General features: G+C 26.3%; 1 protein-coding gene across 1 annotated transcript in view; it reads left to right on the top strand.

Annotated features, from left to right (window-relative positions):
- Nucleotides 1-24,958, top strand: part of LOC117175018 (fibrillin-1-like) — a 61,755-nt gene that overhangs the window by 20,689 nt on the left and 16,108 nt on the right. The window contains exons 7-15 of the mRNA XM_033364522.1: nucleotides 332-484; nucleotides 727-864; nucleotides 4,490-4,966; nucleotides 14,611-15,083; nucleotides 19,257-19,588; nucleotides 19,672-19,766; nucleotides 20,116-20,281; nucleotides 24,019-24,541; nucleotides 24,910-24,923. Coding sequence (XP_033220413.1) covers nucleotides 332-484; nucleotides 727-864; nucleotides 4,490-4,966; nucleotides 14,611-15,083; nucleotides 19,257-19,588; nucleotides 19,672-19,766; nucleotides 20,116-20,281; nucleotides 24,019-24,541; nucleotides 24,910-24,923 — 2,371 coding nt within the window. The remainder of the gene's footprint in view (nucleotides 1-331; nucleotides 485-726; nucleotides 865-4,489; nucleotides 4,967-14,610; nucleotides 15,084-19,256; nucleotides 19,589-19,671; nucleotides 19,767-20,115; nucleotides 20,282-24,018; nucleotides 24,542-24,909; nucleotides 24,924-24,958) is intronic.

The following is a 24,958-nucleotide window of genomic DNA, read 5'->3' on the forward strand; positions in this document are numbered from 1 at the left end:
GCAAATATAAAAATTTAAGTGAATTCAAATTCCAGAAAATGTAAACTGTAATTTAACCAAGTTTGAAAATGCCCTAATTTGAAAGCACTTATGTAGCAAATAATCTAATTTTCCCCAAAAATTCAAAATTCCCATAAGAACCCAAATTTAATCAATTTCAGTTTTAAAGTATAAAAAAAAGGCCATAATTCAATATACATATTTTTTTAATATTCAGTTTTAAAACTGCTTTAATTCCTAAATATTCGAGTTTTAAATAAAGATAAATAGAGAAATAATATTTTTGAAATGAAAAAGCAAATTAAAAAAAAATGACATTATAAATTTTCAGACATAGACGAATGCGTCGAAATTCCGGGCGTTTGTTCCGAAGAAGGTCATATTTGCATTAATATGCAAGGCAGTTTTATTTGTCACAAATCACAAAATCCTACAGATTGCCCTACAGGATTCAAATTCCAACGAGAGACCAGCAAGTGCACAGGTATTATAATTTTTCAGATTTCTGAAATTTTCGCAAATCCAAGTTAAGAAAAATTAAATTATAATATAACATTGTACCCCCGATAAATAAAATATGTTTTAGTCAACTTTTTTTCTAGTCATTTTTCCACAAACTTGGTTGCATTATTCCCCACAAATAAATTAATAATAATCAAGTATCAAAGTAGAAAAAAAGTTAAGTATAGAATTGTAACATTTTGAATATTTCTATCTACCAAATAGATATCGACGAATGTGCTGAAGGATTTCATAATTGCATGCCGGAAATGGAACTATGCAAAAACACCGAAGGCAGTTACGATTGTGAAATTATATGCCAAAAAGGTTTCGGGTTTAGTGCTAATTTGAGTTCTTGTGTTGGTAAGTATAATAATAATTATTTGACACTTTTACAAATATTTACTGCATCAAAAGTCAAATAACAATATTCTAATGACTAATTATTTATTTATAAAATAGAAATGTGTCTCTGCATTTTTATCATTGTGGGCATACTTTTCTAATAATTTTTCAATCTGATAACTAACCCTAATAAAAACAATTCAGGACTGGAATTATATATAAAAATACTTCCAGACCCGGAGAAAAAAGAAAATCTTTGCCCAAATGTAATGTTGAGCTGATCTTTTTGCATGGACATGTGAGAAACTTCAGTTCTTCCTTAGTGGTCGACTGACTTGAAAGAAAAGTCCCATAAATATTACAGCATGCAACTCTAAATTCAAAGCATGTAAGTAACTAAAGCAGGGTGGCCGCTGCACCGTGAAACCGGGCAAACCGGAAAATGAGCGGGAATTTTATGAGACCCGGAAAAACCGGGAAAGGACAGTGAATTTATTTTTTGGCCGGGAATTTGACAAATTTTTAGAAAAAAAAGTCCAACTTCGATTATGTCGTTAATTAAATAATTAGGTAAATTATTACCTTTTTCAATCATGCTATCATTCAGTTTAGAATTCTTAATTCAAAAATCTTTCACTTTATAAATTTTCCATTTTAGATTTTAATTTTTAAACGTGCATTTTAATTGAAAGAGTTTTAAACTGGATAAAAAAATTTTAGTTCATCACCTGTGAATATAAATTAATTAATGATTTTAAAATTAAACTGTACTTTAAGATTTAAAAAGTAAATAATAATTTATTTTATAAGACAATTCGGAATCGATTCACAATTTTAGAATTTGCACATTTGAACGTTAAAAATTAAACGGTGTCATTTGGAATGACTTATTAGTTAAACGCCCGATTGAAACTTTATCAACTATTTTCAATTTCAAATAACTTCAAAATAATATATTCATGATGAAAGGCTTCTATTCAATTTCAAATATTATTTCAGTCTAAAATATTCCATTTTTTAACCATTAATTTTCAAATTTTTTAATTAAGGAAAAGAACAATTATTTAATATTTAAAGATAACTGACTTCATTTAAAATCAGGTAATTATAAGTTAAATATTTAAAACTAAAAAAAAACTAAACTTTGAACTTACAATTTCAATAGTTTTATTAAAAAGTTTGATTTATAACGCAAATTGTTGAATATTGATGTATAAATAACAATTGAATAGCTATTATTCTTAGAAAAACTTCGAGTAAATTAAAAAGATATTTAGAAGTTTAACAAAAATTCCACAATCAATTTAATATTTGAAATTATTTCAAATAATTTAAACGAAGTATCTACATGTACTAACAAAATCCGGCTATTCATACCAAAATTTCAATGCAAATAGCCCATGACCTAATTTAAAACAAAATATAGATTTTGGTAGATTTCGAACGAAACATTTAGAAGCTTTTTAAGAATTTTAAAAGGTTTCAGAAGAATAAAAAACATTTCCTTGGAAAATTGAAAATGATTTTTTATTTCGAAAAATTATTTTTAAGAGAATATTGAAGAAAATTTAGAAAGATTGATAAAATTATCCAAAACGAATGTGAAAGTTTTTAAAGATTTTGTTTTAATTTGGCAGGATTTTAAACAAATTTATAGGAAAAATTCGAATCACTTGAAAAAATGCTTAGAAGCTTTGAAATTTTTTAAAAATAATTTAAAATTGAAAAAATGTAAAACTTCATGCAGATATTTTAAGATTTTTAAATCAAATTGTATTTTAATTTATTGGTGGATTTTTCAATTTAGAGCATTAAAAACACAATTTATAAAAGTTAAAAAAGTTTTATTTGGCAGTTTAACTGCATTTAATTTAAAACTGTTCAGTTGAAAAGTGTTAGTAATTTCCATTTCATTACGTGTGAATTATTAAGCATTGATATACAACATTTTTGAATTAAATACTTTTTAACTTCAATTTTAAAATTCAAGAGTTCCACTTTGACTCCTTTAATTTGCAGCTCAGGCCTTCAAAAGAAAAATGTTTAGCCTTAGATTTTGATTTTTTAAATTTCATTGACCGTGAAAATTGTTTGCGAACGGGGGAAAAACCGGGAATTTTTTTTCTTTGATAAAAATGGCCACCCTGTAAAGAATAAAATAACCAAACCTCAACCTCTGTACTTTTTCTTTCTGAAATTTCTTGTCAGGGTGGCAACTCAAAAATTAAAAAAAATCCAGACTATTTCCCGGTCAAAAATTGAATTTGTTCTGCTGTTTTTAAAGAGTTCATAATATATATTATTATTACTAATTGCTTTATTATATAAAATTCGAAAAGAAGTAAATATTTTAGAAATCCAAGGTAAAAAATATGATGTAAGGTGATTTAAGAGTTCACTGACCAAAATGCTTTGGCAACAGGGGGAAATAAAGTGATTTAAAAAAAGGGGAAATAATAGGGCAATAATTTTTTAAATAACATAAAATCAGTTGAGATTCCTAAGATTTTAAGTCGAAATATATTCCATTTTCCACAAAATAGTTGCGTTTTCAAGCAAAAAAGATGAATTTTTATAAAAAGAGTTGATTTCTCCAACTAAAAAGTCAATTTTTTTTTAGAAAGAATTTGACTTTTAAACCCGAAAAGACGAATTAACAATCAAATATTTTAACTTTCAATCAAAATAGACGAATTATTAAATAAAAGTGCATTTTCAGCCGAATAATTGAATTTTCTAACCAAAAAGACAAATCTTTTAGAAGCAAGTTGAATTTTTAAACAAGAAAGATGAATTTTTAATTCAAAAGGGTGGATTTTCTATCCATAATGACGAATTTTCAACAAAGCAGTTGAATTTTCGACCAAAAAAGGTAATTTTTTAAACCGAATAGTTGAATTTTTAATAAAATAATGAAATTTTCCTCTAAACAGTAGAAATGTTAATTAAGAGATGAGTTTTTAATCCAAATACAATAGTAGACTTTTCAATTGAAAATCATAAACTTTCAACCATAAAAGATAAATTGTCAAAAAAAAAAAAAAGATTTTTATATCAAAGGATGAATTTTCAATTCAAAATGACCGATTTTCTACCCAGAAAAACGAAATTTCAACAAAACAGTTGAATTTTCGTAATAATTGGTATTTTAACAACAAAAAATTTCATTTTACTAAAAAAACAGTTGAATTCAACAAGAAAAAAAAAGATTAATTCGACACGAAAAATATAATAGTTGATATTTCAACCGAAAAATGTAAGAAAAGACAGTTGAACATAAGTTCAATCTTTAACTAAAAAATATAACAGAAATATGAATTAAAACATAAAGATGATTTGTCAACAAAATAGTTGAATTTTCAGTCAAGAAGTAGACTTTTTAACCAAAACAAATGTGAATTCTGAACCAAAAATATAAAAGCAAATAATGGAAAAAATTAACTTTTAACACCAAAAGATGAGTTTAAAAAAATAGTATAAACAAATCTGAAAAATTCCCGGCTTACTCCCGATGCTCAAAATTCCAAGAAATTCCGGGTTTTTCCTATTAGTGGCCGCCCTGCTTTTTTTCTTAATAATACGTTCCTATTCAGGAAGACTCTAAAAATTAATTATCCTATCCTACTCTAATTTTAATTTCCAGATATTGATGAATGCATAGAGTCAGTGGATTCCTGTCCAGATCCAGAATCACTTTGTCTAAACACGATTGGTAGTTTCAAATGCATAAATACAAGAGAAGTGCACGAAAGATCCACAATTTCCGAGAATCCTCAACAAGAAATAAATCCTCAAAAAGAAATTGTCTGTGATCTTGGATACAAACCCTCCTTAAATGGCGATTCTTGTTTGGATATCAACGAATGTACAGAAAATATTCATTCTTGTGAACCTCAAGAGAAATGTGTAAACGATCTTGGAAGTTACAGATGCGAGAGTTTTTTTGAAGATCCCACTTCAGAAGCAAGTGTTCAGATGAATAAAGTTGAGAATCGAAACGAAACAGAAAAAGAATTGAAATTAACGATTGAAAAGAAGAAGACTGATGAAATTAAATCCAGCGCTAATGAGACCTGTCCTGTAGGATTTTACTACAGTGACGAATCCAAGAAATGTGAAGGTAAAAATCCCTTTGAAAGTTAAAAAATCAGGATGCCCAGCGACCTTGAATACCTTGAAAATCTAGAATTCTCCTTCAATTTTTTTTGAACCATGAAAACCTGGAATTTCTTTGAATTTTTCACAAAAACCTTGAATTAAATTTTTCTTTTCTTTTAAAAAATTGTATTGACATGCGAAAAGAAATTTAAATCTTTTAGTCTATTATGAAAGAAATATTTTTTTAGAAGAAATCTTGCTACTGGAACATTTTTTATTTATCAAGATTTATTTTATCTTTAACTCATTACATAATAAATAGATTTCTAGGAATTTTTGTAGATTTTACCAATTATTTTATAAATTGAAATGAATAGACTTTAATGTTGTGAATAATTCTATGCTTTTTAAATTTCGTCTCCACTAATATAGATTGTTAAATTATACATTTTTTGTGATATTCAACTTACAAATTATAAAAATTTTTATTTAAAAATTTCGATGTTATTTTAGTTTCAGAATTAGAAGGAATCATGGCCAGATTACAAAATATTACTAAACATTTCAAGAGGTTTGAAAAAGTGTCAATGATTTAAAAATATGTATAACATTTAAAAGGAGTCGGAAAATTTTACAAAGATTTGACAGATTTAAAAATTAAAAAAAAAACGTGTACACCATTTTTCAAATATACCACAACAATTTCATAAAGCTTTTAAAACTTTCAAAAGATTTAAACGATTTCAAAGATTAAAAAAAGTAAAGTGCACCACATTAAATTTTTTTTAAACATTCCGAAGGTTTGAAACGTTTTCAAACGGTTTAAAAACATTTTACAAGATTAAAAAAAATGTTCATTAAGATTTCAAATAATTCAATGATTTCAACGAATTATATAGATTTCACAAATAAAGCTTTAAGAAAAATTTCACAAATATTTTTAAATATTTGAAAAAGATTTCCATGATTTCACAAAAATTTCCCAAAGATTTCGAAAATTTCATAAAGATTGCAAGGATTTAAAAGAGTTGAAAAAGGCGCGTACACCAGATTTCAAAGATTGCAAAAAGGGTACGGTATGCCAGATTAAAATTTTTTTAAACATTTCGAAGATTTGAAACGATTTCAAATGTTTTCAAAACATTTTAGAAGATTTAGAGAAATTTCATTTAGATTTAATATAATTCGATGATTTCAACGAATAAAAAATATTTCACATACAAAGATTTAAGAAAAATTTCCCTTGGATTTCGAACATTTCGTAAAGAGTTCAAGGATTTTAAAGCTTTAAAAAATACGTGTACACCAGCTTTCAAAGATTTTAAAACTTTTAAATATCAAACAAAATTTTTTTTGTATAGTAAACCACATTACTAAGATTTCAAAATATTGTACACAGATTAAAAACATTTTTATAATTTCCAATGAATACAAAATATTTCAGAAAGATTTCACAAATATTAAAAAAATTTCGTGAAATTTCATACAGTTTTCAAAAGAATACAAGAATTCTAATGATTTCAAAATGGATACAGTACACTAGATTTTAAACGGTTAAAAAGATTTCGGAGATTTGACACGATTTCAAATATCTTAATGATTTTAAACGAATACGAAAGATTTCGAATATATTCCAAAGATGTTAAACTAATTCAAAAGAAATCAACAAATTTAAGATTTTAATGATTTTAAACGAACGCAAAAGATTTAAAAAATAAAGAAGAAAGCTTTCACAAATATTTCAATAATTTCATAAAAATTTCAAAAAATTTCGCAAATACTTCAGATTTTAAGATTTTCAAATATTTTGGAAAAATCTAGAAAATTTCAAAAGCTTTCACAGAAATTTCAAGTTTTCACAAAAATTTTAAGTAAAAAAAAAATTTCAACAATTTCACAAAGATTTTAAAGATTTTAAGCTATTTTAATAGATTCAAAAGTATTTCAAAAGAATTTCAAAAGATTTTACAATTTTCAAAACATTTTAAAGAATTTTGCAGAATTTGCAAAGATTTCAAGGGATTTCAAATAATTTTAAGATATTTTAAGATATTTCAAGGAATTTCACAATATATAAAGGATCATTGAATCTTCAAGGACTTCAAAGATTTTTAGGGGTTTTAAACGGGGTTTTAAAGAGAACTTTAATGGATAAGTTAATTTTAATTTACATTAAATAGATTTCAAATAATAGCAATGAATTGAATGAATAATGAATGAAAAATTAACAATTTCAATGAATTTTAAGGGATTTCAAAGAATTTCTTAAGATGTAAGGGATTTCATAGAATATCCAATTATTTCAAAAGATGTTAGAAGATTTTTAGCTATTTTCACAGATCCCAAACAATTTCAAGATGTTTCAAAACCTTCAAGAATTTCAAAGAATTTTTAGAATTTCCAAACATTTTCCGGTATTTCAAAAAATTCCCCAAGATTTAAGGGATTTTAAAGGATTTCAAAGAATTTTACACAATATAAGCAATTTAATAGGACACCCAATTATTTCAAAGGATTTTTGAAAGATTTTAAGCCATTTCAACCGATTACAAAGAATTTAAAGAGATTTCAAAAGCTACCAAAAATTTAAAAGAATTTTGTAGGATTTCAAAAGTTTTCAATTTTTCTTTAAAAGGATTCAAGGGATTAAAAGGGATTTCGCCAAATTTATACAGAACTTAAGAGAAAAAATTTTATTTCTAGGGATTCCTATGAGTTTCAAAGATTTCAAGAGATGTTAAAAAATGTAGTAAAGTTTCTAAGGTTTTCAAGAAATTTAAAACAATTTTACAAGATTTAAGGGTTTTGATAGATTTTTAACTATTTAAAAGGAATTTAAGTCAAGAGATTTCAATAAAATTTCAAGTAATCTGAAAGATTTGAAGAGAGTTCACAAATTCTTGCTGTGTGAAGTTTATTTATGCAGAATTACTATTTTTGTACTTCCGCATGAGATACGAGTGGTATATAAAATAAATTTTTCCTTTGTAATTTATCCACTTTTTACATAAATTCCTTCAATATTTTTGTATTATTTATTCCAATCCTGATATAGCAGCAGTTTTTTCAATACTACGTAATATTATGGATAATAGTAATAATAATTAAGAATAATGCATTATCAAGGCTACCGCAGACAAATTAACTTAAAAAAGTGACTAATTTACGTTGAAAAGTGACTAAAAATGACTAGTGTTCACATAAAAAGAGGCCTCTAATGTCAATGTAAACAAATATCTACTTAAAAAATTCAATTTCATTACACATTTAATTTATCTGCTTAAATTAATATCATTATAATTCATAATTATAATTTATAATTAATTATAATTTTTTTGTTTGTTGAAAAATCGTTTTCTTTAGGGCGAAAATTTATTTATTTTTTAACTGGAAATTTAACTATTCCATTGTTTTTGAAAATGCATATTTTTCAGTAGAAACTTCAATTATTCGGTTGAAAATGCATTTATTTGATAGAAAATTAATTAATTTGGTAGAAAATTCATTTTCCTCAGTAAGAAATGTATTCATCTTTGTTGAAAATTCTTTTATTTTTGAAAATTCAACTGTTTGGTTGATAATTTGTCTTTTTTCGTAGAAAATTCATACTTTTGGTTCAAAATTAATGTTTTTCGTTAAAATTAATCTATTTGAATAAATTGAAAATTCCTATCCTTTTGAAAATTTACTATTTTGTTTAAAGTTTTTTTTTTAATTTCTCGTTTTAACTGAAAATTTAACTTTCTTTTGTTTTAGTGAAAAAAAAATTTTTGGTTGAAAATTAATAATCTGTTTTTGGTTGAGGATTCAGCTATTTTGTTAAAAATTATTTTTCTTTTTTGAAGACTCATCCTTTTAGTTGGAAATTCATCTCCTTGGAACTATTTGAACTATTTGCTTGAAAACTCGTTTTTTGTGTTAAAAATTACTTTTTTAAACTGAAAATTCATTTTTTTAGTAGAAAGTTAATCTTCTTGGTTGGAAATGCATCTTTTTTGTGAAACTTTTATCTTTTCTATTAAAATGAAAATTATTTTAATTTATAATTTTCTATTGTTCTTGTTCATATTATTTGTACAATTTTTACACTTTTTTCAAGCACATTAGCCGGTTGCCCTGCATATACATTTATGATATTTTTAAAACATCCTCCCCCACACCCCTAGTCAATAACTCAGGGCCTACCCTGCTGGAAATAAGAAGGTAGAGATCCTGTTTATTTTATAATTTAAAAATTTTTATGATAGAAAGAGATAGAGAAATTGTATTCCATTCTATCTCTTTGTCAATCTGAATACACGTCTATCTTTTTGAATACCGTCTCTTCTATCTAATTCTATCCTTTACCTATCCACGTCCCTCTTTGACTATCTTTATCTCAATCTAAATTTCCATCTACCTTTTTTAATACCCTCTTTGCTATCTTCTCCTATCCTTTACCTATCCTTATCAATCTTTCTGAATGTCCTTTTCTCTATCTCTTTCTACCCTTTTTCTATCCTTTGTCTTTTGTTTATCCACGTGAATTTTTTTCTATCTCTCAGTTAATGTAAATTTCTGTCTATCTTTTTCTATCCTTTTCAATCTCTTTCTCTATCTTTCGTGAGTATAGTATGAGATAGAGAAGAGATAGATGGGAATTGAAATTAACAGAGATAGAAAAGTATTGACATGAATAGATACAGTGTAGGAGGAGGCAGAGAATACAGGATGGAGAAAGATTGGCGGAAGATTTAGATTAACAAAGATCAGGGTGGCCGTTTTAATAAAAAAAAAATCCCGGTAATTTCCCGGTTCGCAAACATTTTTCACAGTCAATTAAATTAAAAAAATCCAACTGTAAAACTAAAGATTTTTCTATATGAAGCAATAAAAACTGAGCTGCAAATTGAAGTAATCAACGTGGAACATTTGAATTCTAAACTTTTAACTAAAAATTTTTGTATTCCAATGCTCAATAATTTAGACGCATAAAATGGAAGCTACTAACACTTTCCAACTAAACAATTTTAAGTTAAATGCAATTTAAAAAATTTTTATAAATGAGTGAGTTTAAAGATTCAAATTCAGTTCCAAAAATATTAAGCCACGTTATCATTTGCAATGTTTTAAATTGAAGAATGAAGTAATAAATTGAAAAATGTTAAATTATATAATTTTAAGCTAAAACATTACAAATTGAACGATTACATTTTTACATACATTTTTTTTACAAATTTTGTTAATAAATTGTTTTTACTTAAATTAAAAGTTAAATTATTTTTCTTTTGAGTAATTTAAAATCCTTAAAATGCTTCAATATGTTATTTTAAAGTCTTAAAACATCTACATGTTGTTTTACATTAAAAATGTTTTTAAACATTTAAAAAATTGTCAGCACTTCTAAATATCATTTAAAATGATTTGAATTTTTCTTCAAATCTTTTCTAACATTTTTTTAAATCCTGCCAAATTAAAAAAAATCCTTAAATACTTTCATATTCATTTTTGACAATTTTGTAAATCTAACTCTTCTTAAATATTCTCTTAAAATCAATTAACGTTAAAATCTGAAAATTCTAAATTGTGAACTGATACCGAATCACATTGTAAAATCAATTATTATTCACTTTTTAAATCAAGTACATTTTCATTTTTTAAAACATTAATTAATTTATCTTAAAAGTTGATCAGCTAAAAATGTTTTTATCTAAGATCTTGGATTTTAAACGCTTTTAATTTTTAATTATTTAAATCTTCAAAACTGAATTTAAAAATTCTTTAAATAAAAATGGACGCCTAAAAATTAGAAATCTAGAATGGACAAATTTTGAAGTTAAAGATTTTCGAATTACGTATTCTAAACTGAATATCAAACTTAAAAAGATAACAATTTAACTAATTATTTAAAAAAAAACGGTTAAAATCAAAGTTAGATTTTTCTGATAATTTATAAATTCCCGGTAAAAAAGTTCACTGTCATTTCTCGGTTTTCCCTAGTGTCATAAAATTCCTGATCACTTCTCGGTTTTCCCGGTTTCCTGGTCCAGCGGCGACCCTCAAAGTGATAGGAAAATATTGACGTGGAGAGACAAAGCATAGGATAGAATAGGAGGATGATAGAAAAAGATAGACGTTAATAGATGTAGGATACAATAAGATAGAGAAAGAGATTTAAAAAAATAGAAGGGAATTTCTGTTGACAGAGAGATGCAAAAATATTAACGTATAGGATAAGATAAAAAAGAATGAATTCAGGTTGATAAGGACATAGAAAAAGATTGACGTGGATAGATCAAGGATAGAGTGAGATAGAGAAGAGGGGATTGAAAAAAGATAGACTTGGATTTTTATTGACAAAGAAATAGGAAAAGATAGGCGTTGATAAATCTAGGATGCGATGAAATAGAGATATAGATTATAAAAAATAGATGAGAATTTATATAGACAGAGAGATAGAAAAATATTGACGTGGAGAGATAAAGGATAAGGTGAGATAGAGAAAAGGCGATTTAAAAAAGATAGATGTAAATCTAGATTAACAAAAGATAAAAAAAGATTGACGTGTATAGAAAAAGGATAGATCGGTATATAGAAGAGGGCATTGAAAGAGATAGACGCGAATTTAGATGCACAAAGAGATAGAAGAAGATATTGTTTGGTAAAAGTAGAATACGATGAGATAGAGAAGAGGAGATTGGAAAAGATAGAGTTGTATTTAGATTAACAAATATATAGAAAAAGATAGACGTTGATAAATCTAGGATAAGATGAGATAGAGATAGAGGAATAAATTTGTAAAAAATAGATGAGAATTCATATTGACAGAGATATAGAAAAATACCGACGCGGGTGGATAAAGGAGAGGATAAGATAGAAAAAAGTCAATTTAGATTTATAAAAAGATATAAAAATATTGACGTGCATAGAAAAAAGATAGATCGGGATAGAGAAAAGAGAATTGAAAGAAATAGACGCAAATTTAGATGCACAAAGAGAGAAAAGAAGATATTGGTTGGTAGAAGTAGAATACGATGAGATAGAGAAGAGGAGATTAAAAAAGATAGATGAGATTTAATATTGTCAAAGAAATATAAAAATATTGACGTAGATATGTGGCGTTTAATTATTAGACAACATTATTTTCGATCTTTTTACCCTCACCCCCATGTAATGAACCGTAACATTTCCTTTAGAATCCCCCACCCCACACCACCGTTACGTAACCTTTTTAGTATTCTGTTTAAAAACAGGCGTTTTTTAAATAAGAAAAATGTTTTTTCAAGATGAAGTAATATCTAGAAATAAATAAAACAATATTTTGATGTAACACTGAATGTTTTTTCAATATTTTCTTGAATCATGCAAATATTGACGTTACTTAATGTAAGCACTAATGAAAAAAAAACACTTTTTTCAATACCATAAAGAATGCAAAATAATGTTGATAATATTACAATATCAAAAATTCAAATAACTATTTATTTCTTAAAAATTGATGACCACTTTTTTAGCTGAAATTAAATTCTAAATGTTGAACACAAGAAAATAAGTTTTATCAGTTTTTTTTTAAATTTATATAAAGATGATTTTTATAAGATTTTTAAGAAAATTAAAAAAAGTTTTTAAATATTTTAGATGTATTAAAAAATAATCTAGAAGTTTATAAAGAAACTTGTTTTATTTAATAGAATTTTACAAAATATTAGGAAAAATTCGAGTCTTTTAAACGGATGTTTAGGTCTTTTAGAAGTTTAAAATAAATAGAAAAATATTGGTAAATTTTCGGAATTTTCAAAGTTTTTAAATATTTCGAATCTATTAAAAATAGCTTTAATTCCTACAAATGTTTTTAACTGTCTCGAATTTATCTTGAAATTTTGAAAAATTATTCAAAAGGGAAAAAGCTTTATAATCTTATCAATTTTCCCAGGAATTTTACGAACATTTTTTATTCTCTTGGCATTTTTCGAAACTCTTTTAAAGCTTCTAAAGCCTTTTTTAATCTTTAAAAGTCTAAATTTCCAAAAATATTTTAAAGTTTAAAACTCTTTTAGAATATTCTTCAATTCTCCTCAATTTTATTATCTTACCAAATTGAAACATTTTGCTTTGTAATCTTCTACACTCTTTTTCGAAATTTAAGGAAATCGTTTAAAATGTTTAAAAACCCTTTTTTAATTTTCACTTAAAGTTCATTTTTTTAAATAAAAAATTATAAAAAATTTTCACCCTCTAATCTTTAAAAATTATTCAAATTTTTCCTGAATTTTGTTTAAATTCTGCAAAATTAAAAAAATTGCCTTAAAATCTTTCAGATTCTTCCTCGAGAATCTTGGAAATCTTTAAAAATCTTTTTAAATAATCTCTCAAAATCAATTTTTCAAAATAAAAAATCATTTTAATTTTTCCTAGGAACCTAATCATTTTTTGTTTTCATTTTCGTGGAACCTTACAAAATTCTTTAAAAAATTTTGCAAGTTTGAATTATTTTTGAATCCTTTTACATTCTTAAAAATTTTAGGACATAATTAAAAATGTTTTGTAATCTTTTACAATTTTCCCTTAGAATTAATTACAAAACAAACATTAAAAATATCCTCATGAATCTTAAAAACATGTTTTTCATTCTCTTGAAACCCTGTAAAATTCAGTTTACGTACAATTATTTTAAATCCTGAAAAATTAACAAAAAAATGGTCTTAAAGTTTTCCATTTTTTCCTCAAAACTTTTTTAAATCTTCAAAACTTAAAATTATTCTTTGAAAACAAAACCTAAAGCATTAAAAATTTCCCCAGAAACCTTTTAAAAAATCAATCTCGTCAAATCTTTCATAATTATTAAAAAGCTTATAACTTATTTTCGAATTATTCAAAATCAATTTTAGCCCATAATTAAATTTTTCTTATCTCTTTAAAAATGTAAGAGAGCTTAATAATTATAGTTATCGAAATGTTAAGAACAGAATTATTTCCTATTATTAAAGAATCATTTACAATTTGAATGTTTTCTTCTATTGATAATGTTTAGTAATAATGTTTATTTAGAAATACATTTCATGATTAATTACAATTATTTATTTAGAATTTTAGACACAAAAAAGTTGATGGTGCAGAAAATTCATAAATTAAAAATGTTCGGAATTCGGGTTAACCCCCCCCCCGCACATAATAGCCTGTTACAAAACACGACCTCCCCCCCCCACACACTTTAATGTTACGAAATAGTAAACGCTCCAATAAGGAACAGGAGATTAAAACAGATAGATGGGATTTTAGATTGACAAAGAGATAGAAAAATATTGACTTGTATAGACTAAGAATAGATTGAAATAGAGAAGAGGGTATTGAAAGAGATAGATGTGAATTTAGATGGGCAAAGAGATATAGGAATGTATTTGTTGGTAGATGTAGAATACGATAAGATAGTGAAAATAGAGATTAAAAAAGATATACGGGAATTTATATTGGCAGAGAGATAGAAAAAATCGACATTAATAAACGTAGAATAGGATGAGGTAAAGAAGAGCAGATTGAAAAAGATATACAGGAATTTAGATTGACAGAGAGATAGAATAGGACATATATTTTCTCCATCTCTTTCTATCATAAAGATTCAAAATTATTCAAAAAGATAGGTAGGTACAAGTAGATTTTTTTTGACAATCTCAGGCCTGTCTCTTATAGATATTGACGAATGCACCAGCTGGACACCCTGTGCAATAGGAGAAAGATGTCGAAACCTAATCGGAGGATACGACTGCAGTCCATCCTGTCCTCAAGGATTTGTATTTGAAAATGAAACCTGTCGTGACATAGACGAATGTTCCCTAGGTCTGCATTCTTGTGTTGAACAAACTCACCGATGTGTCAATAAAAACGGTTCCTACACTTGCGAATCCAAAGAAAGAACCAAATCCCGAAAATTTAGGCCAAAAAATTGTGAAAGAGGATTCAAACAAGATAACGAATCGGGAGATTGCGTCGACATCGACGAATGTCTGCAGGGTCCAGGGTGTCGGGATCATGAACGATGTGTGAACACTATCGGGAGTTTTGATTGTTTTCCATTATGTACGACTGGCTGGTATTTTGATCCAAGTATCAAAGGCTGCAGGGATGTTGATGAGTGTCTTCTTGGTCGACATGATTGCAAAGAAGTTTGTATATTTTACTTTTTCAGGCCTCGGATCGTGTAACTTTTTGAAAAAAATGCGACTAATCAAGTTTTTCCCGTTTTTTTTTTCAGAAGTTCGCTATATACTTACTTTCAATTTTAATCACAATAAAACTTTTTAAATTAAAATTCAAAACTAGAGAAATATAATTCCTCATTGAAGCTTTAACCCTCTCAGCCTAGACTTCAATATCTCTGGTTCAAATTAACGTATCGGGATTTTTTTAAACTATAGCTAAAAGTCTCACAAAAATGAATATTGTAAAATTAATAAGATGAATTCAACATATTACTATAAAGATTTTTACAAAACTGAAACAACTATATAGCGAGTCGCAAATATCGTCTGGGTATAATACACCCTGTGTAGCCTGAGAGGGTTAAACTTAAAAAATGTTTAATTAATAGTGTTTGTAATTGAACAATTTTTTATTTCTTGAATTCGTATTCAAAGTTTTAATTTGTTTCAAATTGTAAGCCTTAACCCAATAAGAAAATTCAACTATTTTTTTTCTGAAAGTTGATTCTTTTTGGTTTAAAACTTAATTTTTTGGTTGAAAATTGAATTATTTTGTTGAAAATTCAACTGTTGCCATTTCAGATAGAAAATTCATTCTTTTTGTAGTACAAATTTCTTTTTTATTGTAAAATAAGTCATCATTTTTTGGTATGAAAATTCAACTATCAGGTTAAAAATTCATCTTTGGTTGAAAATTCGTCTCTTTTGATTGTCAGGTCAACTATTAAGTTGTAAATGTAGCTGTTTTGTTAAAAAATTTATTTGTGTAAATTCAACTTTTTAACTCAAAATTCATCTTTCTTCTGAAAAATTCAACTATTTGGTTGAAAATCCAACAGTTTTGGTTAAAGTTTAATCTGTTTTATTTTAAAATGCAACTATTTGGTTACACTTTTTTTTTATTTAACTATTTGGTTGAAAGTTCAAATATCATCTAAAACATGTGTATTTTCTGCTGAAAAATGCAGCTTTCTGCTAAAAAATATGTATTTTCATATTGAAAAACCAACTATTTGGTTAAAAATGCAACTTTTTTTATTAGTTTTAATCTGTTTCATACGAAAATTCAACCATTTTGTTGAAAATTCAATTATTTTACTTAAAATTCATTTTTTTGGTAAAAAATTGTACTATTTTGTTGAACATTCGGCTATTTGTATAGAAGATTCGTTCTTATGGAAAATTCAACTGTCTTTTAAAAAATTTCTCTTTTCGTTTTGAAAATTCTAAAATTTTGTTGAAAATACAAGTGTTTTTGGTTGGGTTGTAATCTATTTTATTTGAAAATGTAATTCTTTTATTAAATCACTTTTTTTAAATTCAACAATTTGTATAAAAATTCATCTTTCTTCGTTGAAAATGACATTTTTTGTTGAAAATCACATTTTTAGGGTGATAATTCAACTGTCTTCTACAAAATTCGTCCTTTTTCCTTTTTGCAAATAATTTTTTTTATGGAATTATTTGATTAAAAATTACATTTTTGTTTTAATTCAACCATTTTGTATCAAATTTATCTTTCTTCGTTGAAACTGATCTTTATTTTAAAAATCCAAGTTTTGTGGTTGATAATTCAACTGCCTTTTTAAAGAAATTGTATTTTGAGCTTAAAAATTCAACTATTTGGTTTAGGTTAATTTTTTTTTAAATTAAACTGTTCGATTGAAACATCTTTCGAGTTTAAAAGTGAACTGCTTTTTTAAACCATTCGAAGTTTTAACTTGAAAACACTATTCTTCTGTAAAAAATTCGTCTTTTGATTGAAAGTTCATCCTTTTTTTAAATTCAACTACTTTGTTGGAAAAACAATATGTTTTGATTTAAAATCATATGCATTTAAAGCGTTTTATATTAATTTCTATATTGTCTCTGTATTAATTTATTTAAAAGAATTTATTTCCGCATTTTCGTGAAATATCCCATTTCCCCTGTTTTGAGATAATTTTGGTCTGTGAAATCCGAATGATAAAAATATTAAGTAATTTCATATTTAAATTGTACAGCCTACAATTTAAATCCTTGATTTTCAAGTAATTTAAAGTTTTAAGAGTGTAAAATGAATTTACCTCCAAATAAAAATGAATATAAATTACAAAATGCTCTCATTTTTAAATAGGCCAAGTGACAAGTTTAACAGTTGAGAAACAAGTATTTTAAGCCCAGAATCAAAACATTTGAAAATCAATGTGAATCATGTAGATATCAGAAGATACTAAAGATTTCAAACAAATAAAATTCATAATTTCGTAAACTTTAAAATATTTCAAAGACTTTAAAAAAGCAATCAGAATATACTTCACAAAGATTTTAAAATATTTTGTTAAAGACATCAAAGATTTCAGAAGATATTAAAGGTTTTAAACAAATGAAATTCATAATTTTAAAAACTTTAAAAGAATTCGGAATATATTTTTAAAAAATTTGAAAATATTTTTTTAAATATATAAAAGATTTCACAAAAATTTCAGAAGATTTTAAAGATTTCAGACAAATAAAATTCATGATTTCAAAGACTTTAAAAGATTTCAAAATATTTTTTTTATGTCAAAGGTTTCAGAAAGATTTAATAAGATGTCAAAGATTTCAAATATTTTAAACATGTCAAAATATTTTTTTAAAGATATTGAAGATTCCAGAAGATATTCAATATTTGAAACAAATAAAACTCGTAATTTCAAAGACTTTTAAAGATTTCAAAATATACTTCAAAAAGATTCGAAAACATTTTTTTAAAGATGACAAAGATTTCCCAAAGATTTCAGACAGATGTTAAAGATTTAAAAGACTTTAAAAGATTTTAAAATATTTTTTTAAATATATCAAAAGTTTCGCTAAGATTTCAGAAGATATTAAAGATTATAACAAATAAAATGCATAATTTCAAAGACTTTAAATATTTCAAAATATTTTTTTTTAAATATCGAAGATTTCATAAGATTTTGAAGATTTCAAGGACTTTAAAAGATTAAAATTTTTAAAAAATATATCCAAATTTCGCAAAGATTTCAGAAGATATTAAAGATTATAACAAATAAAATTCATAATTTCAAAGACTAAAAAATTTCAAAATATTTTTTTAAAGATATCAAACATTTCACAAAGATTTCATAATATGTTCAAGGTTTCAAAGACTTTAAAAGATCACAAAGTTTTTTTTTAATATATCAAAAATTTGACAGATTTCAGAAGATATTAAAGATTATAACAAATAAAATTAATAAATTCAAAGACTTTAAAATATTTCAAAACATTTTTTTAAAGAAATCAAAGATTTGATAAGATGTTCAAGATTTCAAAGACTTTAAAAGATTTCAAATTATTTGTTTCAAGATATTAAAGATTTCACGAAGATTTCACAAGATGTTAAAGATTTCAGACTTCAAAGGATTTAAAAATATTTTCTTAAATATATCAGAAATTTCACAAAGATTTCAAAATATATTAAAGATTATAACAAATAAAATTCATAATTTCAAAGACTCTAAAAGATTTCAAAATACTTTTTTAAATAAATCAAAGATTTCACAAAATTTCACAAAGATTTCATAATATGTTCAAGGTTTCAAAGACTTAAAAAGATTTAAAAGTATACTTTACAAAAATTTTCAAATATTTTTTAAAGATATCAAAGATTTCACAAAGATTAAAAAAAATGTTAAAGATTTCAAAGACTTTAAATATTTCAAAATACACTTCACAAAGATTTCAAAGTATTTGTTTAAAGATATCAAAGATTGCACAAGATATGAAAGATTTCAAACAAATAAAATTCATAATTTTAAAGACTAAATTATTTCAAAATATTTTTTTAAATATATCAAAGATTTCACAAAGATTTAAGAAGATATTAAAGATTTCAAACAATTAAAATTCATAATTACAAATTAAATTCATAAACAAAGATTTCAAAATATGCATCACAATGATTTCAAAAGATATTAAATATTTGAAAATATTTTTTAAAGATATGAATGATATCAACTTCGTAAACGAATAAAGTTATTATTTCAGTGATACTACTTTCTGTGGATTTTTTTCGATATTTTATGCGACTTTTTTTTTTAGTTCTAGTCGATCTGAGCCCTTTTTCGACAAAATTGAAAATATGTCAATAAATTAATCTTGTCAATTTTTCAGGGGACTCAGATATGCGAAAACACGAATGGTTCCTACGTTTGCAACGCAGCACCTCTCTGTGGCCGAGGTTTCAGACGAATTTATAACGGAAGTTGTCTCGATATCGACGAGTGTCTCGAAAATCTGCATTCTTGTGCAGTAGAACTTCATCGTTATTGTGTCAATAAGGAAGGTTCTTACGAGTGTGTAACTCGTTTGCCTGCTTGTTCGCAGGGTTACGAATATTCTTTAAACACTCGTCAGTGTGAAGATATTGATGAGTGCAGAATTGGCAAGTACAAATGCGATAGTCGACTATCTGAGAGATGTGTCAATCTTCTTGGCGGATACAGGTACCAATCGAAGTTTCGAAACTAAACTTGTTCTACAGATGTGACTTTTATTTCAGATTTGATCAATATTTCTGGATTTTCAGATGCGAGAGACCTCCACCTCCACCAAGGTCTTTGCAACGAAGACCAGCTTGTCCTCAAGGCTATCGATATCATCCAATTTGGAGAAGATGCTCTGGTAAGTATAAGTCCAGAATTGAAAATATGGTATCAATCAGGAATAGGGAAACAATTTCAATAACGACATTGTTTTTTCATCACTTTTGGTTAGAAACTCAGAGGGTCCAGTATTTCAGAATATTTTTCTTTCAAGGAAACAGTGAAGAAATATTGGCTGATGTCTAAATCTTCGTGCCAGGTCGCATTGCCAATCGCATGAAACCATAGCAGCTTTCAAATCAATGCTTCCCACTTTTAGATTTTTGCTCGTACTGTTGGCTTTAGACTTTTTGCACGAATCAGATTCGAAATAGTGAAAAGATTGGATGATACAATTTTCTTTCTTGTTTTTTATCATTTTACAATAGATGTCGATGAATGCACTGAAGGAACTCATTCTTGCGGACATGAGGTTTGTTACAATCAACCTGGAGGGTACAGTTGTGCAAGACATCCTACACCAATTACAAGAAGAACAGCACCCCCACTTCCTTCTACTGCGGCTGTAACGCGACCTTGCGCTGATGGCATGAGGTATTTAATTTTATTTAAACCACTTGATATTTGATCATTTAGATTCATTTCCTTGTGAACAAATGTTACAGGAAATTCAGTGTAGATCTATAATGAATTTTTAAAATAATTTTTTCGTGATTCTAGAAAAATTATTATTGAAAATTATCAGGGTGGCGACTTGACTGGGAATTGAATTTAAAAAACCGGGACTTTACTTCTGATCGTAGCAAAATTCAAGTTTTCATTATTTGAATAATTTTGGTCAATTATAAAAAAGTGACTTCTACTTTATCAACAATTGCAGGGCATATGAGTGAAAATAATTATCGTTTTTATTTTAGAACAGGAAGTTTCGGTAAAGAAATATAATTTCACTTGGAACGGGATTTTGTTAAAAGAATTAAAACTAGGATTTAGAAGAAAGGAGTGCAAAAAATCCCTGTTTTAAGTCAAAATTCATGGCAATTTAAAAGTTGCTTCTCCGAAATTTTAGAAAAAGAAAGTATTTCCAGCATTGTTTTGATTTTAGATTAAATGTAGTATTTCGAAGAGAAAATATTTTTGAATTATAATACACATTCCTTTACATTTTTCGTTGGGAATTAACCTTTTTATTCTTGAAAATTCAACTACTTGCACTTGAAAGCTAAACTCTATTGTTAAAAATAAATTTTTGTTGTTGGAAGATTCACTATTTTAATTGAAAATTCATCTCTTTTTAAAAATGTAACTAATTACTTTGTTGAAAATAAATTTTTCAACCAAAAATTTCACTATTTCAGTAGAAAATGTAACTTTGTTTTGAAAATCTGATTTTATTTTTATTTGAAATTTGATATTTTTTATTTAAAAATTAAACTTATTTTTTGAAAATTCATGTAATTTGTGAAAAATTCGTCTTTTCTAGTAGAAAATTATTATTATTGGTTGAAGATTCATCCTTTCGGTAGGTATAAAATTCAACTATTTCATTATGGGGGAATAATAAAAATTGAAAAGGATGTACAACGTTTTATGTTATTTAAAAAAATCCAAAGCATTTAAGATATTTTTAAAATTTAAAGATATTTTAAAATTTTCTAAAAATGCCAAAGAGTTTCGCAGGATTTCTAAAGATTTTAAGGAATTTCAAGATAGTTTATGGGATTTCAAAGTACTTCAAGGAATTTGTAGAGATTTTATCGGACCTGCGCCATTGTATATGATCTCCAAGATCTTTTTAGTTTTAAAAAATTTGAAAGGATTTGAAAAGGGCATCAAAAATAACACCAGATTTCAATAAATTTAAGGTATTTTAGGTAATTTGAAAGAATTTCTAGAATTTTTTTCTTCTAAGAATTTTGAAGAATGTCATGGGGTTACAGAGGATTTCAAAGATTTAAACTTTCCCAATCATACATTTTTAAAAGATATTAAATATTTCAAGATGTATGGTATTTCAAAAGATTTGTGGGGATTTAGTCAGATTTAAGTGTCTTTACAAATATTAAAGCATTTTAAAGAATATAGTGCATTTTAAGAAATTCTGAAGAATTTCATGATTTTTTACGGTATTTAAAAAAATGTTCCAGTTAAAGATTTACAATTTCAGATGAAAATTCATGGCTTTGTTTGAAAATGTAACAATTTCTTTTTTGTAATTTATTATTTTTTTTGTTGAAAGGTATTTTTTTAGGAAAGTAATAGTTTAAACTGAAAATTTAATTTATTTCAATTGAATATTCCATAATTTTGGATAAAAATTCGTCTCTTTGGTTCAACATTCATTTTTTGACTAAAACTGTAATTATTCAATTTTTGGTTGAAAAATGATATTTTTTGGTAGAAAATTTATTTATTCTAGTTAAAAATTCTATATTTTAGTCAAAAATCCAGCTTTTTGGTTTAAAATTCAACTATTCGAGTTTAGGATTTACAATTTTAGTTGAAAAATCATCACTTTATTTGAAAATGGAACTACTGTTTTTTTTAAATTAGTTTTTTTCTGAAAAGTTTGAAAATTTAACTTATTTCAATTGAATATTCCATAGTTTTAGTTAAAAATTCGTCTATTTGGTTGAAAATTAATTTCCTTGACATAAAATTTAAATATTTATGTTTGGGTTGACAATTTATCTTTTTTTTTGAAATTTAATTTGTTGTTGTTGAAAATTAAACTATTGCAGTTGAAGATACAATTTTTTAGTAGAAAACTCATCTTTTCGGTTTAAAATTCAACTATTCTAGTTGGAAATTGAGAATTTTAGTTGAAAATTTATCTTTCTGGTTTAAAATTTACTATTCCAGTTAAAGATTTACAATTTCAGATGGAAATTCATGGCTTTATTTGAAAATGTAACGATTTTTTTTTAATTTAGTATTTTATTTTTGTAGGAAAGTATATTTTAAACTGAAAATTTAACTTATTTCAATTGAATATTTCATAATTTTGGACAAAACTTCATCTCTTTGTTCAACATTAATTTTTTGACTAAAAATTTAATTATGCAATTTTTGGTTGAAAAGTGATCTTTTTTAGTTGAAAAATTAATTATTCTAGTTAAAAATTCATACTTTTAGCCGAAAATACAGCTTTTTGGTTTAAAATTCAACTATTCGAGTTTAGGATTAAAGATTTTATTTGAAAAATCATCACTTTGTTTAAAAATGTAACTACTATTTGTTAAAGTTAGTGTTTTTGTGAAAAGTTAAGTTTTTTTAGAGTAATTTTTTTAACTGAAAATTTAAGTTATTTCAATTAATTATTCCATAGTTTTAGTTAAAAATTCGTCTGTTTGGTTGTACATTAATTTATTTAACTTAAAATTTAATTATTACTTTTTGGCTTGACAATTTATCTTTTTTATTGAAATTTAATTTTTTGTTGTTGAAAATTAAACTACTGCAGTTGAAGATTCATTGTTTTAGTTGAAAACTCATCTTCTCGGTCTAAAATTCAACTAATGCAGTTGGATATTTATCATTTTAGTTGAAAATTCATCAATTAGGTTTAAAATGTAACGATTTTTTCGAAAATTCGTTTTTGTTGTTGTTAAAAATTAATTTTTTCAAGTAAAATTTTAATCATTCCATTTTTTGTTATAAATTAATATTTTTTAGTCGAAAATTTAAGTATTCGTTTTAAAAATTAATTAATTTTACCATTTTTTGCTCTGTTGTGATAATTAAAGGATGTTCAGAATGAACGTCATAAATTAAAATAAATGTTTGCGGTTAGCGGAAAATATGAATGTTACTTTTAGTTGTCCGTGGAAAATTAGGTATTTTCACTTAATTCAACTATCAGTCAACTTCACTTCGATGAAAGCTGAGGGATAAACAATGGACCAAATATATGGAACAAAACTTTATTCCGTTAATATCTTTGTAATTAATAATAATAATAATTATCATTTTATTATTTCAGTAAATAGTAATTAAAAAATAAAAACTATTTTTTAAATACAGTTGTACAGAAAAAATTAGTTTTTTCGCAGATATTAGCAATATAAGGCAAAAATGGACCGAATCCCATGCATTTGGTAATTGGAATTGGCAAAAATCGTAGATTTCGAAAACATTACTTAAAAATTACTAATAGCAAATTTAAAAAATGCTCTCTCATATATTTTAATCCTAATTAATTACAAAGGATCCCGCTGTCAAGGGTCGGTAGCAGCCACCTGGAGGTCCCTCAGCTGCGTGAGGGAAAGTTGGGCACTGCTCTGAACTCATTCCTCCCACATAAAAAATAACGTTTCCTCTTAAATTCTCAGATACGTGAGAAATCAGGGTTGCGTTGACATCGATGAATGCAAGGAAATCGAAGATGCTTGCAGCAGTAACGAAAACTGTGTAAACAAAATGGGTAGTTTTGACTGCGAATGTAAAACTGGCTTCCGTAGAGACAACTTCACACAAGCTTGTGTAGATATCAATGAGTGCCAGCTTCATATTGATAATTGCCTGACGACTCAAAGATGTGATAACACCCTAGGAAGTTTCGCCTGTGTGAGATTTTTGTCCTGTGGAACGGGATACACTTTGAATGCTGCGACTGAGATTTGCGAGGATGATGATGAATGCGCTCTTGGAATGCACAACTGCGTCGATGGATATTTTTGTAGGAACACCCTAGGATCTTTTAGATGTTACAAGATGAAGGGAAATTTTACGACTTTGAGGACTCCTACGAGGAGGACAACTTCTAGGTATATTCCTAGGTATACGACACCGATCACTACGCCTGAGACAACTACGACTAGGAAACCATCTACGACTATGAGACCCACAACAACTGTGAGATCCACAACAACTATGAAACCCACTACAACTATGAAACCCACTACAACTATGAAACCTACTACGCCTATGGAACCCACTACAACTACGAGGCCTACTACGAGAATAACAACTCCTAGAGCTACTCCTTCGACTATTTCTGAGAGGCCTGCGACCTCCAGGACGATACAGTCTGTTCCACAGACTACGAGAAATCCACCTGAAATAAGGTTAGTAAACCCATGACAGCGTTCTAATATTGTAGGTACACTCCAGGTCCCATAGGAGCCGGTCTAGTTTTGCAATTCCTAGAACTGTTGGCCCGCGAAGTTTCTCAGGGGGCGGGGCAAGAGACACTTCCGACTCTCTCCTCGGAAGGGAGGCAGTGCGCAAGTACTCAGTCGTGTATATTGCGCAATATTATGCATTACACTT

Source organism: Belonocnema kinseyi, chromosome 6 (genome assembly GCF_010883055.1).
Source record: "Belonocnema kinseyi isolate 2016_QV_RU_SX_M_011 chromosome 6, B_treatae_v1, whole genome shotgun sequence".
Lineage (NCBI taxonomy): Eukaryota > Metazoa > Arthropoda > Insecta > Hymenoptera > Cynipidae > Belonocnema > Belonocnema kinseyi.